The sequence below is a fragment of the Periplaneta americana genome, chromosome 5 (genome assembly GCF_040183065.1).
Source record: "Periplaneta americana isolate PAMFEO1 chromosome 5, P.americana_PAMFEO1_priV1, whole genome shotgun sequence".
NCBI lineage: Eukaryota > Metazoa > Arthropoda > Insecta > Blattodea > Blattidae > Periplaneta > Periplaneta americana.
The window spans coordinates 155344591-155359659 of NC_091121.1; the positions used below are offsets into that span (position 1 = coordinate 155344591).

Here is a 15069-nt window from a genome sequence, read left to right on the forward strand (position 1 = left end):
ACTGATTGACATCACCATTTACATCTCTGTGTTTGAGTGGTGATGCAGCTATAGATAAATTACACTATCCCTTTGTTATGTTATCATCATGCCTCATTACCAACAGTCCATTATCGACATCACCTATAAATTACATTCTTGACAGCCTGAATTAGTTTTCCAACAGCTTCAAATATCGTATTTCCTTATCGTGTTTAGAAAAACAGCAAATTTGTCATTAAGACTAAACTATATAACAGATGTGCTTTGAGACAGGAGATTAATTAATGTCACATTCCAGACGCCATGAAGAGGTTTTTTTGTCCTGCAATCAATAGGAAGGGCTTCTCACACGTGCTTTTGTTTACCTGTGGAGTCTTCTTGTATGAAATGAAGATTAAACAGTTATATAGCTGATTTTTACAAATGGCTTAATTTAATACATCTGTGTCACTCCATTTTATAAAGTTTTTTTTTTTAAATTATTTAACCTGTTTCACAGTCATTTAAGTACAGATACAAAAAGAAGTGACGAATGAGAAGTATGAATTTAACAATATATGGATAATACATTATTTCGGAGGAAACATAGTGAGAAGTTAACAAGTAGGTGGCGTGTTTGTACAGAATATTTTAATATAATTAAACAAAGTCAACTGCATACTTAACGACTAAGTAGGATAACTATTTGATAAGTATGGAATATAGAGATAACACATGAATCTACACAGAGGTCACAAACTCAACTTATACTGTATATACATACTGCACTACGTACTATTTTTCCACTCCATAATCAATAGCTGACTTAGGTCCCAGTCTAATAGTCTTAATATTTACATTAGTTTCTTATAACTGCATTGCTCAAAGTCTTACTGTTTGCACTATTTATGCATGTTCTAATTAAAATTCTGGTTCCTGGCAGTCATGGCTGAAGAGGCTTCACCAAAATGGACACCTATAGTTGTAAAAATAAATGAAAATAAGAATTACTGGAATTTATCTTGAAAATAAGAATTACTGGAATTTATCTTAAACTTTATGCATTCCATAATATTTTGAATAGCATAATCATATGAATAATTTCATATCATCAATATATTTCATATTTCTTATTCTTATAGACTTATAGCAATTCTTCTGTTTTCTTATTAAAAAAAAAAAAGACTTCAACACACATTTGTGTAATGTACAGTCTTTTTGAGGTAATGTGATTCTTCCTACATAACAATGCTTTATAGTATTCTTTTTTTCCCTGGCTGTTATTTATACTCGCTTTTATATTGCGAGTCACATCGAGAGTTAATCTTCTGTGTGAAATCCGAAAGCTTGTGTACTATTGTTGAGACTGGTTTTATTGTTGTGAACTACTGGGTGTCCAGTTCAAAGTGTGTCATGGCTCGTTGTATGCTGTCACCTGGCTAGTCAATGAGCCTAGAGAATGCAATCTTCCTACACTTCCGCAGAGGTGTACTACTTATCTGCCAGAGAAGTTGCCTAGCAAGTACGGCATTCATTTAGAAGAGTACTTACCGATACGTACGGTAATGCCGGTAGTGGCAGGAATGTGAACTGTTTCGAAACATGTACTGAGGTGAGTTTTTTCTTACTGTCGGGATATGGGGAGAGGGTTAAGACGATCACTTACGTATTTGTTGGCATTAACTTCGACGGTCAACATGGACACGGAGCATTTGATTAATTGTATTGTGGAATGTTGCCATACGCTACCGATGATAACAAATACCCTGCGTACGACTTGGCCGCGCAAAACACAGTTCGAAAGAGGTTGCACACAGACCGTACAGACCGCCATCTGTTGCTACGACATTCAAGTTATACCGTACACATTCTCAAGTTCAGATTGAACGCCTTGATTAATAGGCAACTTCTCTGACACAAAAGCTGAAACTCGCTTCAAATCGCTGACTCATCAACAGTGACGTCATGACACACTTTGAAATGAACACCCAGTAGATGGTGACTGTATATGTATTACTTATTTGTTATGAATATGATTTCGGTGATGAATGAGGCTGGTGATATTCAGGGATGTTGTGGCCTGAATTTCCTGGCATTTGCCTTATGGTTAAGGGAAAACTCTGAGAAAACCTCAACAAAGAAATTCAACCCGACGAGGAATCGAACCTGGGCCCTCTGCGTAAGAGACCAGCATGCTGACTTCTACACCACAGAGGTGGTCACTTCATAGTAATTCTTTTTTAATTTTTAAACAAATCATAACAATTAGTTTCTAAAACATGCATCTGATCAGAAATACTCACCATCCAATATAGCACTGACAAAGATTTTCATTTGATGTGGCCTGCTGAATCAGCAAGTCCACCTGCTTCTGCACTGTCAATGTCTCTTCATTCAAGAAGTCCCGTCCTGTTAGTTTTTCACGCACTCTCTTAATAATGACCAAAGCTTTCTTATTCAGGGCTTCTGGTTGACTTCCATCACCTGTAATAACATTGAAGATGATTTATAGTTTTGTTTCCACACAGATGCTTAAATGTCAATGGAAGAGGAAAGTACTGTCTGCTCAAAAACCTATCACTGATTTCGTGCACATGCACAATTACTTGCTGTTGTTGCTGGTAAGAACTGTCTCTGGACAATTTTGCTTCAAGTGTTACGTAGGTTATGCTACCTGTATAGGCTGGTCAGACATCCCCGATTTCCATTGAGCTGCTGTCCCCAGGGAGCAAAGTCCCTGTTTTTGTCCCCGGAAATTAATGTTGTCCCCAGAAACTTCGATTTTCTTTCAATAACATTTTACACATAAATATTTAAGGATCGTGATGGAACTGCTGCGATTCATGCACGGTCCTTAGTATGAGACAGAAGAATCAGTGAGCACAGTATGAGATATTCTGCACTCTTTGAGAAGAATATACCATCTTTGTCTTTAGTCATCTTAACGTTCGCGTTGCGAGAAAGCATTAGAACTGCCGTAGCATCCATTTTTAAATAGTTCAAAAAATTTTGAATTTTGTGACAAACCAACAGGTGAAAAGTAGTATGATGTTTTTCAACATTTCAAAAAAAATTCCATTCCATTTGAAAATCATCTCAAAATAATGTCATTAATCATGTGTCTTCCAGACAATAACTCATCAGTTGAAAGACTTTTCTCCACAATGAACTCAATCTGGACTGATGAAAAGTCAAGAATGAAAGTTGAGACAGTTAAAGATTTATTAAATCTACATACTTAGACTTCAACAAACAAAATTTGATAACTCAATCCCAAGGGAAAAAATGGAACTCTCTGCATCAAAATCCACAGTTAATTCCCGATTTACCACGAAAATCGTCTGTAGCTGCATTTAGATTGGCAACAGGCCATGATTGTTTGGCCAAACACCTGCATAGAATTGGAATATATCAGTCCCCTAACTGCCCATTGTGCAACTCAAACCAAGAAATGGATTCGGAACACCTCAAAATCTGTGCTTCAGTGGCTGGTCATGATAATATCTTTGAAAAATATTGGAGTGCAAGAGGTCAAATGACTTTATTGTCAAACGCCTGGCATTAGAAAACAACAACAACAACAAAGCGAAAACAAACTTTATTTCTCATGTGAAGAACTTAGTGTGAAACTATATGGGAATGAACAGATTCTTAAAAAAATACATTCTTCACACAAGTACTTGTAAAATGTGTGTTAGAGTTCAGTGTGTACAATATTATGTGGAAGACTTCCATGCATGCATCAGTACTGAAATTGAATTCTTAGTGGCTGTTATTGTTACGTGTGTTTATGCATTTAATTCAAAAAGTTAAGATATTCTACAAATTTGGTGTGCAAAGTTCTATCATTGTATCTACTGTTACATGTATTTTCTGCTACATTTCAACAGAGAGTGACTAGGTAAGCTTTTGTGGTTTTTCTTGAAATTGCCGACGTCCCCTGCTAGATCATAAAAAATCTGGTCAGCCTATACCTGTACAGACAGAATACAATGGGATTTTGTTATCAGCTCAGCAGTAAAGAGCTTCCATAGTTTGGAGAGATGATGATGATGACGATGATGATAGAATCATACTGGTCAGGTAATAAAAAAATATTTTCTAGTTAATTCAAGAATTATTGGCATACAACATAAACAAAACCAAACTTGAAGAGCCAATTTAACACTGGTGATCTACCATGCCACATTCAGATTCCTCTGTAAAACAGTCATCATGTTAGGCCATGTGGCCTGTTACAGTCTGTCAGTCATTTCCTTGGCCATCTCAAATGTTTTTTTCCTCTAGGTCTATAGTGTATAAGTTGCTTTGGAATTCTGTGAGTATTCATTCGTTGTACATGCTGCATCTGTAATCCTGAATGTATTCTAACACTGGCTGCATATGTAATTCATCCAAAATTTCCGAGTTCCTTTTATGATCTGGAAGTGAGTACCCAGCTGTTTTTCGCATATATCTCATTTTTGAGGCTGTGAGTCATTTTTCATCTGATTTCTTAATTGTTCAGGCTTCACTTATGTATACCCAGAAGAGTCTTGTCAAAGTCTTATAAATTTTAGACATGTGTGCTTTGTATCAATAATGACTCAAATATGGAGTTTATGATTCCTAATGCTTTTACAAATTTGGATATTTTTATAGATCTGTCTTTGCCTTCCGTATATGACATTTGCTCAATAATTGAGTTTTAACTACAAATTTTGCTTCTTAGGGGATCTGTGCCATTGAAAGCCATTTTGTCTTCTCTGCAGACAGTTTGAAGTCAAAGGCATTTGCTACTTGTTCCAAGTTAGATGGCGTGCTGTAGATCATCCTCTGTCCTAGCTATAAGGATTTGGTCATCAATGAAAAGACGGTATCTAAGCTTTGTTGGTTGTTGATCATTATTCCCCCATGTGATCCTAATCTCTATTATTCAATCAGTTTGTTCATATAATGAACAAAAGTCGTGAAAGGCTACAGCCTTGTCTAATGCCTCTATTAAATTTATTTGTTTCCACTGAAGATTCTTGTTTCCAAATTTTACAGATATTTGATTTAGTTTTACCAATGATGGCTAAAGAAAAATGTGCTAGAAGTCAGTGGCGTAGCATGAAATTTTGAGCAGGGGAAGCTAACTCAAGTTGTCTTTCATGCAATATGAGAAAACGTATTACAAAAATACAGTCTTAAAATAAATAGTAGTCAATTTCAAGTCAGCAGTCGAAGATTGGTTGGAACATCGTAAGTAACACCAATAAGGCATGACCTCAAATGGTACATAGTAAAATATGATTTCACGGTTTACACATCTCTTAACAAATAGACACGTATACGTATAACATCAGCTCACTCCCTGTCATACTTAGAGAAATCACAATATTAGTATCATTACATAAGTATGCGTCTGTCTTTTGGTTGTGTCCTTCATTGACAGCAAAGGAGTCGGTCATTTGTTTTTTAAATCACACTTTTGTTCGTAAGTCAGTCTTGATAATACAATTGTCCTAAAAAATTCAAGTAAATTAGTGTCAGGAACTGTTATTTCGCTCATTATTTATTATATCAGCCACAATGCACACTAACACTTCAACTGAACACAACTGACGAAAAGGGATAACTCGGAAACAACTTATTTTAAATGTTAAAGCTAGCTTCTTTTCCAGCCTTGCGACTAGGGTAGTTTAAAAGGGATGGAAAATCTGCGGGGTGGATTACACAGAAGAAACCGGTCTGCTTGGAAGCTGGTGTGTGCAGGCTTCTTGTTTACTGCTGCATCACAAATAATCCTGAGCTGCTGCATCACAATATTTAACGCGTAAATATAAATTCTATTAAAATTAATAAATAATTTTCTGCATAAACTGCAGGTTTATTATGAAATTATTATTAACTGGGGAAGCTAAGCTTTTTAGCTTACATTGACGCTACGCCACTGCTAGAAGTGTATCTACTGCTTAAGCAGTGGGTTGAAGGACACGCAACTTTAACAACTGATGGTGTCTCAATATTCTTATGTATAGCAGAAAAACCACCAATAATAGTAAATTGCTTAAAATAAGTTAGGTTTTTTTTTTTCATTTTAACAGTGCATATTTTGTTACTTTTAGTGCATCTATCGTGGTTTTTAAATGCATATGTGCATGCATATTTTTCCATTTTTAGTGCATATAAATCTGTCCCCTAATAATCAGTAAAGAAATACATTGAATGTTTACCTTCAGTGATCACAGAATGAATATTTTCTACTAATGGATTATGAAGGTTGAAAATTTGGGTAAAATTCGCTCTTAGTACAAATAGTTATAGCGGCCAACAATCCAATTTGGCAAGTTTTTTACCTGGACCAATACCATGACCAAGTTTGCTGCTTTGGTGCTGTATTATTAGTCCAGGGGAAAAACGAGTCAAAGCAGTTCACCAGCCACCATAATTGACTGGCTTAGTGCCAGAGTTGCCTAACCCACAAATTTTTAAGCCTCTGATTTCTGCATAGAATGACTGTAAATTACCATTTATGTGTGTGCCAAAGTACTTATCCTAGATAAATATTAGATGATGGTAAAGGAGAAATAATTTCCAAATGAGAGCATATAATTTAAAAAAAGACGTCTAAGTTTAGACTTCAATAACTCTTCAGTGTAATTGTGGTTTAGATAACTCTGGACTGAGCTACTCAATTATTTGAACTAAAGGCGAATTTTACCAAAAGTTAAAAATTGAATGGAAACTAACCACCATTTTCAACACTGCTTGGGGCTCCCTTCTTTGGTACTGTAGCACTCAGGCTGCCTCCACTGTCCAAGATATCGCCATGTTCTTGTGAGGAGGATGAAATGGACGAATCTGTTTGTGCTTTAGAGCGTTTGGCTTTGGGAGCTGCATTGTCCATCAACCTCCAGTTGAGGAGAGGATCATACACAAATGCCTCTAGCACAGCCATCAGACTGTCTTTGTTTCGATGCAGTACAGACATGACTGACTCACATGTTCTTCGGTATGTTCCTTCAATTCCTGTAACCTACACCAAACAAATTTTAGTTATTATATTAATGCAACTGTACAGTATGGTCAATGTGTCATGTGTTAAAGAAACAAATTCAGCTGATAAATTACAATTTAACATGCAATATTTGTAGAAACTCTAAAACCCAATATTTCTTTGCTATAATGCAAACTCTTAGCTTCTTTATATGGAATATATTTACCTCCATTGCATTGATCAGCATTCGCGTAAGCCTGAAGGGAATCTTTTCAGGAAACTTCTCTCTGGTCATTGCCACTTCAAAGCAGTCACCAAAATCTATATGTAGAATTTTACCACTTAGCCGATCTAACATCAAATTTGAAGGATGCCTGGAAAATAAATTCAGTTGGATATTTAACTGTTAACTACATAATGAGCAATAGAATTTAACATTAATGTTGGACTGTTTATTCCATAATGAACAAAGAATTATAAACAGTAAGAAGAAAAGCAATTTGAATTAATGTAAAATAATACAATGAGAGGAAATGGATTATTAAATAATTCGTTCCAAGTAGGGCTAGGATTTTGATGAAATTGCATCTTTTTTTCCTAGTAAGCTAGAAATATAGCTGCTTTAGTATTTATATGTTATGTGATAACCTGAGTATTTTAAGACATATTTGTTAGGGCAATTTTTTGCCTGTTTCAACTCATAAGAGCATTTTTTATTTTATTCAGTCATTTTCTTAGGCATTTTCATATAATTTTGGCCATAAATCCTCATTATTAATATAAAATAATGTTTATTTCCTTTGATATTTTCTTTACATATATTGTCCATTAATACCCATTATTTTTTATAATATTTTAATCGTTTTTCTACACAAATATTGCCATTTTAACGTAGTACACCCCATGTAATGGATCAGTCCAACCACCCCTTCAATATAGACTCCTCTATACCTGCTAACTCCGGGTAAGAGTGGCCTTGTGGTAGACTACATGGAAACTAAAAGTAAAGTAAATCCAAGCGCTACAGCCCACAAAGGGCCAAGACCGACCAGCTGACTGCTGACCTCACGTCCACATGCCGATGCAGAGGTGAATGATCATACATGGAAACTACATCAGGTAAAATAATTAATTAAAGTGTACTACTTAGAAAAAATAAGTAAAATTTAATTTAATTACTAGTCTAAATATTAAGTACAGTAGTACAAAACCTCTTTTTCTACTAGGCCAATTATGTAAGATCAATTTTAGGGCATTTTTAAGGGCATTTTAGAAAGATTTTTAGGTCATAAATGCATTGTTTTTAGGACAATTTTTCATGATTTATAGGTCATCAAAATCCTAGCCCTAGTTCCAAGAGACTAAAAAGTTTTCTACATCACAATTTTTTCTCCATTTACTCATAATGTCGCAATAAGATACTGTACTTATCCTGTGCTTTAAAGTATCGAAAGTCTACAATCAACATTTCCTACGAATAAAAATTATCTCTTTCGGAAAATGACTATGTTCATGTGTTAAGCAAAAAACTACAGAAGAGTAAAAATAAATAGGCATCACCTGTCTCCCAATCCAAGTATGTATCCCACCATTGACATAACAGCCAGAGAGCGTGTGTAGTTAGTTCGGCGGTCAAACCAAACTTCTGATGATGGTGATTTAAGCCACAAGAGACGAGAAAGGTCATCACCTTGGGTATGTTCCAATGCATGCTCGAAAACTTCCACTTTCTGCATCAGTGTTAGGTGATCATAGTCAGGAGCCATCTGGAAATATTTATTCGCGTCTAAAAGTTAGAAACAATTAAAAAATTGGCAGCAAAAGGGTACAGGGAAGAGAGCCATTAATCCTTCCCATTGAAGGCTTTAAGGAACCAACTTGGACAAATACCCAATGTCCCATCCCTACCTTCCCGTGGTGCAGCTGTTAGTAAGCATAATTTTACAAGCTGAACTAAAGGGAGGGGCTACTCATCAATTAGCACTGGTCAGCTTGACGAGTTAATGACTGAATTTGGTATAATTTTCCTCAATCCAATACCTAATTCCCTCTTTACTCTTTCCTATCCAGTCCTCTGACTGAACTCTTACTTTCTTCGACCCCGACGGCATTAGAGCATTCGAGGCCTAAGGGTTCATTTCTCTTTCCTTCCTCCTCTTTCTACTTTTCTGTTCCTAGTGCTGACCTCCTATGGCACTAAAATCGTCCTCCAGTGGCTTAAGGAGGGAAAGCTGGTGATCAACAAGATCTCCCAGCTAGGTCCAATGGACCTGTCGACCAACAGCAGGTGTGGTCCTCCAGACATTCTGGGGGTTGTGTGTGAATGAAGTAGCCACCAAAACGTTGAAATATAGTGTTCACTTAAATCGGCTACAACTTGCCATTTTCACTCCCCTAACTGCCCATTGTGCAACTCAAACCAAGAAATGGATTCGGAACACATCAAAATCTGTGCTTCAGTGGCTGGCCATGATAGTATCTTTGAAAAATATTGGAGTGCAAGAGGCCAAATGACTTTATTGTCAAACACCTGGCATTAGAAAACAACAACAATTAAAAAATGTGCACGTCACTATTTGAATGACCTTAGTTCTCTCTGGACAAATCTTTAAAAATCTGTTTTAACAAAGTAATGACATGTCGCTCACAGAATGCATCTGAGAAATCATCTTTATGGTTTTAACTGTGTGTTTTATTTAAGAATTTATTGAAGATCGTGATAATATGTATAAGTAAATAAATTTTAAACATATTTTAGTTTGTAAATAAAACATTTTATAGTCGAACTTGGATATCCAGAATTATCGAAAATTCGAGATACAGAAAATTTGCCATAAAAGTCCCAATTATCAACTGCACAAAAACAGTAGCCTAGTGTATGTAATTAACTGTTGTTATGTTCTAATACTCGTACTACTATTACTACCACTGTACAACTAACTACGAATTGAATACGTAAACTTCAGTACTTACTTTAGATCATTTTCATATTAATAATCTTAATGCTTTCGTGTACATTTTTCTTTTTACCTCAAATGCACTGGACTAATCAGACATGACATTATGAGGGTTGTTTGAGAAGTTCTCAGAATCACCAACAGAGGCCACTGCTAGCGCAACTCTGTTCTCATGTAATGATTAGTCATCCTTCATGAGTAAACAGTTGTTGTTGTTATCTAATGCCGGGCTTTGGCAACGAAGTCATTAGCGTTCTTGCTCTCCAATATTTCTCTGTGGTGGATCCATCAGGTATAACTTCACAGGTTTGTAGATGATCTTCAGTCATTTCTTCTTCTTTGTTGCATAGAGGGCAATTTGGATTCGTATAAATTCCTATTTTATTCAAGTGTTTGGCCAAATAATCGTGTTCCGTAAGCAGTCTGAATTTTGCTACTGCAGATTTACGTGGGATTTCTGGAATAATTTCTGGTTTTTTATTAAAATGCTCCATTTTTTATCTTTGGCTTTGTTACATAGGGGTTGATTTTATATTTGTTTTTAATTAGTCTTTTCATGGATGTAAAAGGTAAGCTTGTATTTGTATTCTGAATTAAATTGGATCCTTTTTTGGCAAGAAAATCGGCAGTTTCATTTCCAGCAATTGCATTTTTTTCTGTAGTTTTTGAAGTTGTTGAATCATTTTGTGACATTCTTTAATTTGGATTGACATCATTTTATATGAATTTACTGCATATAATGCTCCTTTAGAATCAGAGAGAATGACAGCATTTTGAAATTTATCTATTCTGTATAGTAGGTGTTGGAGTGAGATATGAATAGCCATTATTTCCGCATCAAAATTTGTTGTATGATATCCTGCTGGTTGATCAAATGAGTAAACATGTGGTGCATCAGTGCTCTGGGTAGGAAGCTGTGATGTGGAAGCCTCTCTATTGTTGTTCCCATGTAGTGATTTGTGAAGATGGAAAAAACCGAGATTCGAGCAGCGATAAAGTACTTTGTAAAGAAAGATAGAATAGCAAATTAAAGTCATGCCGATTTTCAAAACACATTGGGGGACTCTGCTCCTTCATATTTAACTGTTGCCAAGTGGACCAACGAGATTAAATTTGGTTGGGAGAGCTTAGAAGATGATCCGCATAGTGGTTGGCCAAATTATTGCAAAAATGCATGATATGGTTTTGGAGGATGCAGAACTATTTATGATACCGATGTAAATAATATTAAAGAGGTAATGCGATTGGATACTAAGAAAGAACTCAACACACAAATAATGCACTTCTTTCATTATAAATTACCTCTTACCTTGTTACCTGAGATTTATCTAGAAAACTGTGAGTGCAAAGTATACTAATTTTCATACCACTCTTGAGTTATACTTCACTGCATGTCCTGGAGTTTATATTTGAGGTACATTTAGCACTCAAAATTATTATTATGTCATACAAATTTTAGGTTGACTATTACACTTTTACTACGTCACACTACTTTTGACCAATAAAACAGTACAAATGGACGTCTTTCAACCAATCATGGCTGCTTATCGCACAATTTTATCACGTCCCTAGTATTTGTTTAATTTTATCGCGTCCCTAGAATTTGTTTATTTTTATCACTACCCTAGCATTTGTTCTTTGTTTGCCAACATTTCAAACTGCACTGGTCTGGACATAAAAAAAAAAAAAAAACACAGAAAATTACAAACCACTCCAGTCGATGCACATCACTTTCAAATATGACTTGCATTGGCATTCAAGAACAAGAATTAATAAAGATCACTGGTCATAGCTATGCATCTTCCCTGAAACCCTATTTACAAATAAATGAAGAGCACCATTCGGAAATCCTGAATAAGTTGAGGGATACACCATGTACATCAACGAGTTCATTTTTTTTATGCACACGTCCAAAATAACATCAACTGAACCACCAACCACTAAAACATTCATATTTGAAAATTGTATTTTCAATAATTGTTTCTTTTAAAATTATTTAATTTTATTTTTTATTTCATTATTGTTAATTAAAACGTTTCTTGTTTATTTCATCATCCCTAATTAAAACTTTTCTAACACTCGTTTATATTATTTAGGTTATGTTTGTTATAGCTTCTGCTATACGATATTATGGACAGTCACGTATCAGAGATTGTTTAATACTAAGATTTATTGAAAATCATCTGTCAAGTAACGTTGATTACTGGGATCCGGATGATTGAAGTGGAATGCAAATGTTTTAATAAAAATGAAACTGAATCAGCAAAGCTTTCTTGACTAGTAATCGTCCACAGAGTTCAATGAAGATTCCATAGTTGGCACAACTGATAACAAGAAAACAGCTATTGCCATCTAGCATAATGTTGAGATGGTAGACAGTTGTATTTTCGTAAGTCGATTAACATTTTATTGTATTGGAGTACTTTGTTACTTCTAATCTTTATATACTTTTTTCTAATAGTGTCATAGTCAATTAAATCCCACTCGTGTTCCACTCGCAAATTTATCGATAAAATCAAAACCTCTAGTGAGATTACTGTTGAAAAAATAATTTCTGCATGACATTAATAAGGACTATTTACTTTTGACAAGAAAGAATTCCATAATGAAGTTACTGTATAGGTTGTTTTATTAATTTGTAAAAGTAGATTTTTATTGTACCTTGTGTATCAGGGTTTATTAAATTGTATTATATTTTTTTTTTTTGTTTCCCGATTTTGAAGGATCTAATCAATTATTTTAGTTATTGTTTTATAATTATTAATAATAATTAATTAGTAGTGAAATGTTATTCGGCTTCAATGGTTTCTGGTTTTTCAAGAAATGAATTTAATTCATATATTATTATTTATACTTCTATCTTAGAACATAATTACTTTTTGTTTTTGCCCTATGACTTCCATTCACTAACAGTAATGGCGAATAGGAATTAAATCCATCCAACAGCCTAGAGAAAAGGTTGCAACTATACACAGACACAGAAGCCGAAGATAAATTTATTTCCTACAGTGAAGATCACTGACACTAATGCAATTTGTAACAAGCTTCTGGAATGGTTAATGTAACTGAATATAGTGTATTAAAAGACTATTCTGAATGGTTTCTCACCCTGAGCATAATCCTATGCTCAATGTTGAGCAGAATTTTCTTCTTTTCACGGTAGTCTCTAATGAGAGTATGCAATGTATCACAGTGAGGTACCCAACCAATCAAACCACTATTGGTAGATAATGGAATGACAGCATATCTCTGAAACAAAAAAAATACATACAGGGTGGAAGTGAGATAACCTTGCAGATTGAAAGGGATGATACTGTGCTCCAACCACGAGAAAGTCTCCGCTGGATGAAATGGAGGGGGGTAATGCTGTGAATGAATGTTGATGTCATAAGGTCACACACGTGGATACTTTTATGTCTACTGGCTAGTTCTCATAGCACAAACCATAACATTGATACAGACATATTGATACTACCCTAGTTACAAAATTTGATCACAGTTAATCTTCTGGTCTTTTAATCTCTTCATACAGGAAATAACATATGCAGGAGAGCACATGGTTTTTGAACTGGCGTTCTAACGGTAATATTATTGATCTACTTTGTTCCAATAGATGACGCAATAGTAAGCACGTTCCTTTCACGGTTGATCTCCTGGTTGGAGAACAGTAGGGTACATTTGTGATTAAATGCACGATTAATTAGAAAATTAAGTTTGAAGTTTCAGCAGTCCGACAACAATGCCTCAAACTCATGCTTCTCGTAATACAGATGTAAGAGGTCAACAAACTCGGTAATCCGATGTGTCTCGCTCGATGAGCTGTTATGCAGCACTGTGTTGCTACCAACTCGCAGATGCAGAGACTTTAATTTAAAATTAACAGCATAACAAATTCCATTAGCATTATTCAGATATGGACTGCGAAATGGGAACAAATACTAACACAGTCGATCACTATACAATCACTGTCTGTCATCACTTTGCCAACTCTGGAAGGCAAAGTGATAATAACATGGCAATATTTCAATCAAAAGATTTTGTGATAGAAATAATGAATGGATGTAATGTTATACTCAAATCGTGAAATGTTGAAATTCTACTGCAAATAATTTCATCTTTCAGTTAACAGTCTAGCAAAAATGTTATATAACCAAACTGAGAAATTCCCCTCAAACAGCTATTTATTGAATTATCCAGGAATGCCAAAAACATGGGATTAACAGTGAATCAAGGAAAAACTGATTATGTCCACGTCTAAGTTGAGAAGGACCCCTAAGAATATTACCATCTAGGAGTACACATTTGAAGGTGTATCCCAATTCAGATACCTTGGAGTTATTATTAATAATAACTGTGTTGTGAATGTTGGAATTGAACGGGTTTCATCAGCTTCTTGTCTATGCGGATGACGTGAATATGTTAGGAGAAAATACACAAACGATTAGGGAAAACACGGAAATTTTACTTGAAGCAAGTAAAGCGATTGGTTTGGAAGTAAATCCCGAAAAGACGAAGTATATGATTATGTCTCGTGACCAGAATATTGTACGAAATGGAAATATAAAAATTGGAGATTTATCCTTCGAATAGGTGGAAAAATTCAAATATCTTGGAGCAACAGTAACAAATATAAATGACACTTGGGAGGAAATTAAATGCAGAATAAATAGGGGAAATGCGTGTTATTATTTGGTTGAGAAGCTCTTATCATCCAGTCTGTTGTCCAAAAATCTGAAAGTTAGAATTTATAAAACAGTTATATTACCGGTTCTTCTGTATGGCTGTGAAACTTGGACTCTCACTCTGAGAGAGGAACATAGGTTAAGGGTGTTTGAGAATAAGGTGCTTAGGAAAATATTTGGGGCTAAGCGGGATGAAGTTACAGGAGAATGGAGAAAGTTACACAACACAGAACTGCACGCATTGTATTCTTCACCTGACATAATTAGGAACATTAAATCCAGACGTTTGAGATGGGCATGGCATGTAGCACGTATGGGCGAATCCAGAAATGCATATAGAGTGTTAGTTGGGAGACCGGAGGGAAAAAGACCTTTAGGGAGGCCGAGACGTAGATGGGAGGATAATATTAAAATGGATTTGAGGGAGGTGGAGTATGATGATAGAGAATGGATTAATCTTGCACAGGATAGGGACCGCTGGCGGGCTTATGTGAGGGCGGCAATGAAC

At 35.3% G+C, this 15069-nt stretch overlaps 1 protein-coding gene across 1 annotated transcript in view; it reads right to left on the reverse strand.

The window, feature by feature from the left end:
* Nucleotides 1-682: 682 nt before the first annotated feature.
* mTor (serine/threonine-protein kinase Tor) overlaps nucleotides 683-15069 on the reverse strand; it is an 85579-nt gene continuing 71192 nt past the window's right edge. The window contains exons 35-40 of the mRNA XM_069826705.1: nucleotides 12988-13128; nucleotides 8483-8688; nucleotides 7149-7296; nucleotides 6676-6961; nucleotides 2265-2445; nucleotides 683-937 (exon numbers count right to left, since the gene is read on the reverse strand). Coding sequence (XP_069682806.1) covers nucleotides 922-937; nucleotides 2265-2445; nucleotides 6676-6961; nucleotides 7149-7296; nucleotides 8483-8688; nucleotides 12988-13128 — 978 coding nt within the window. The 3' untranslated portion in view covers nucleotides 683-921. The remainder of the gene's footprint in view (nucleotides 938-2264; nucleotides 2446-6675; nucleotides 6962-7148; nucleotides 7297-8482; nucleotides 8689-12987; nucleotides 13129-15069) is intronic.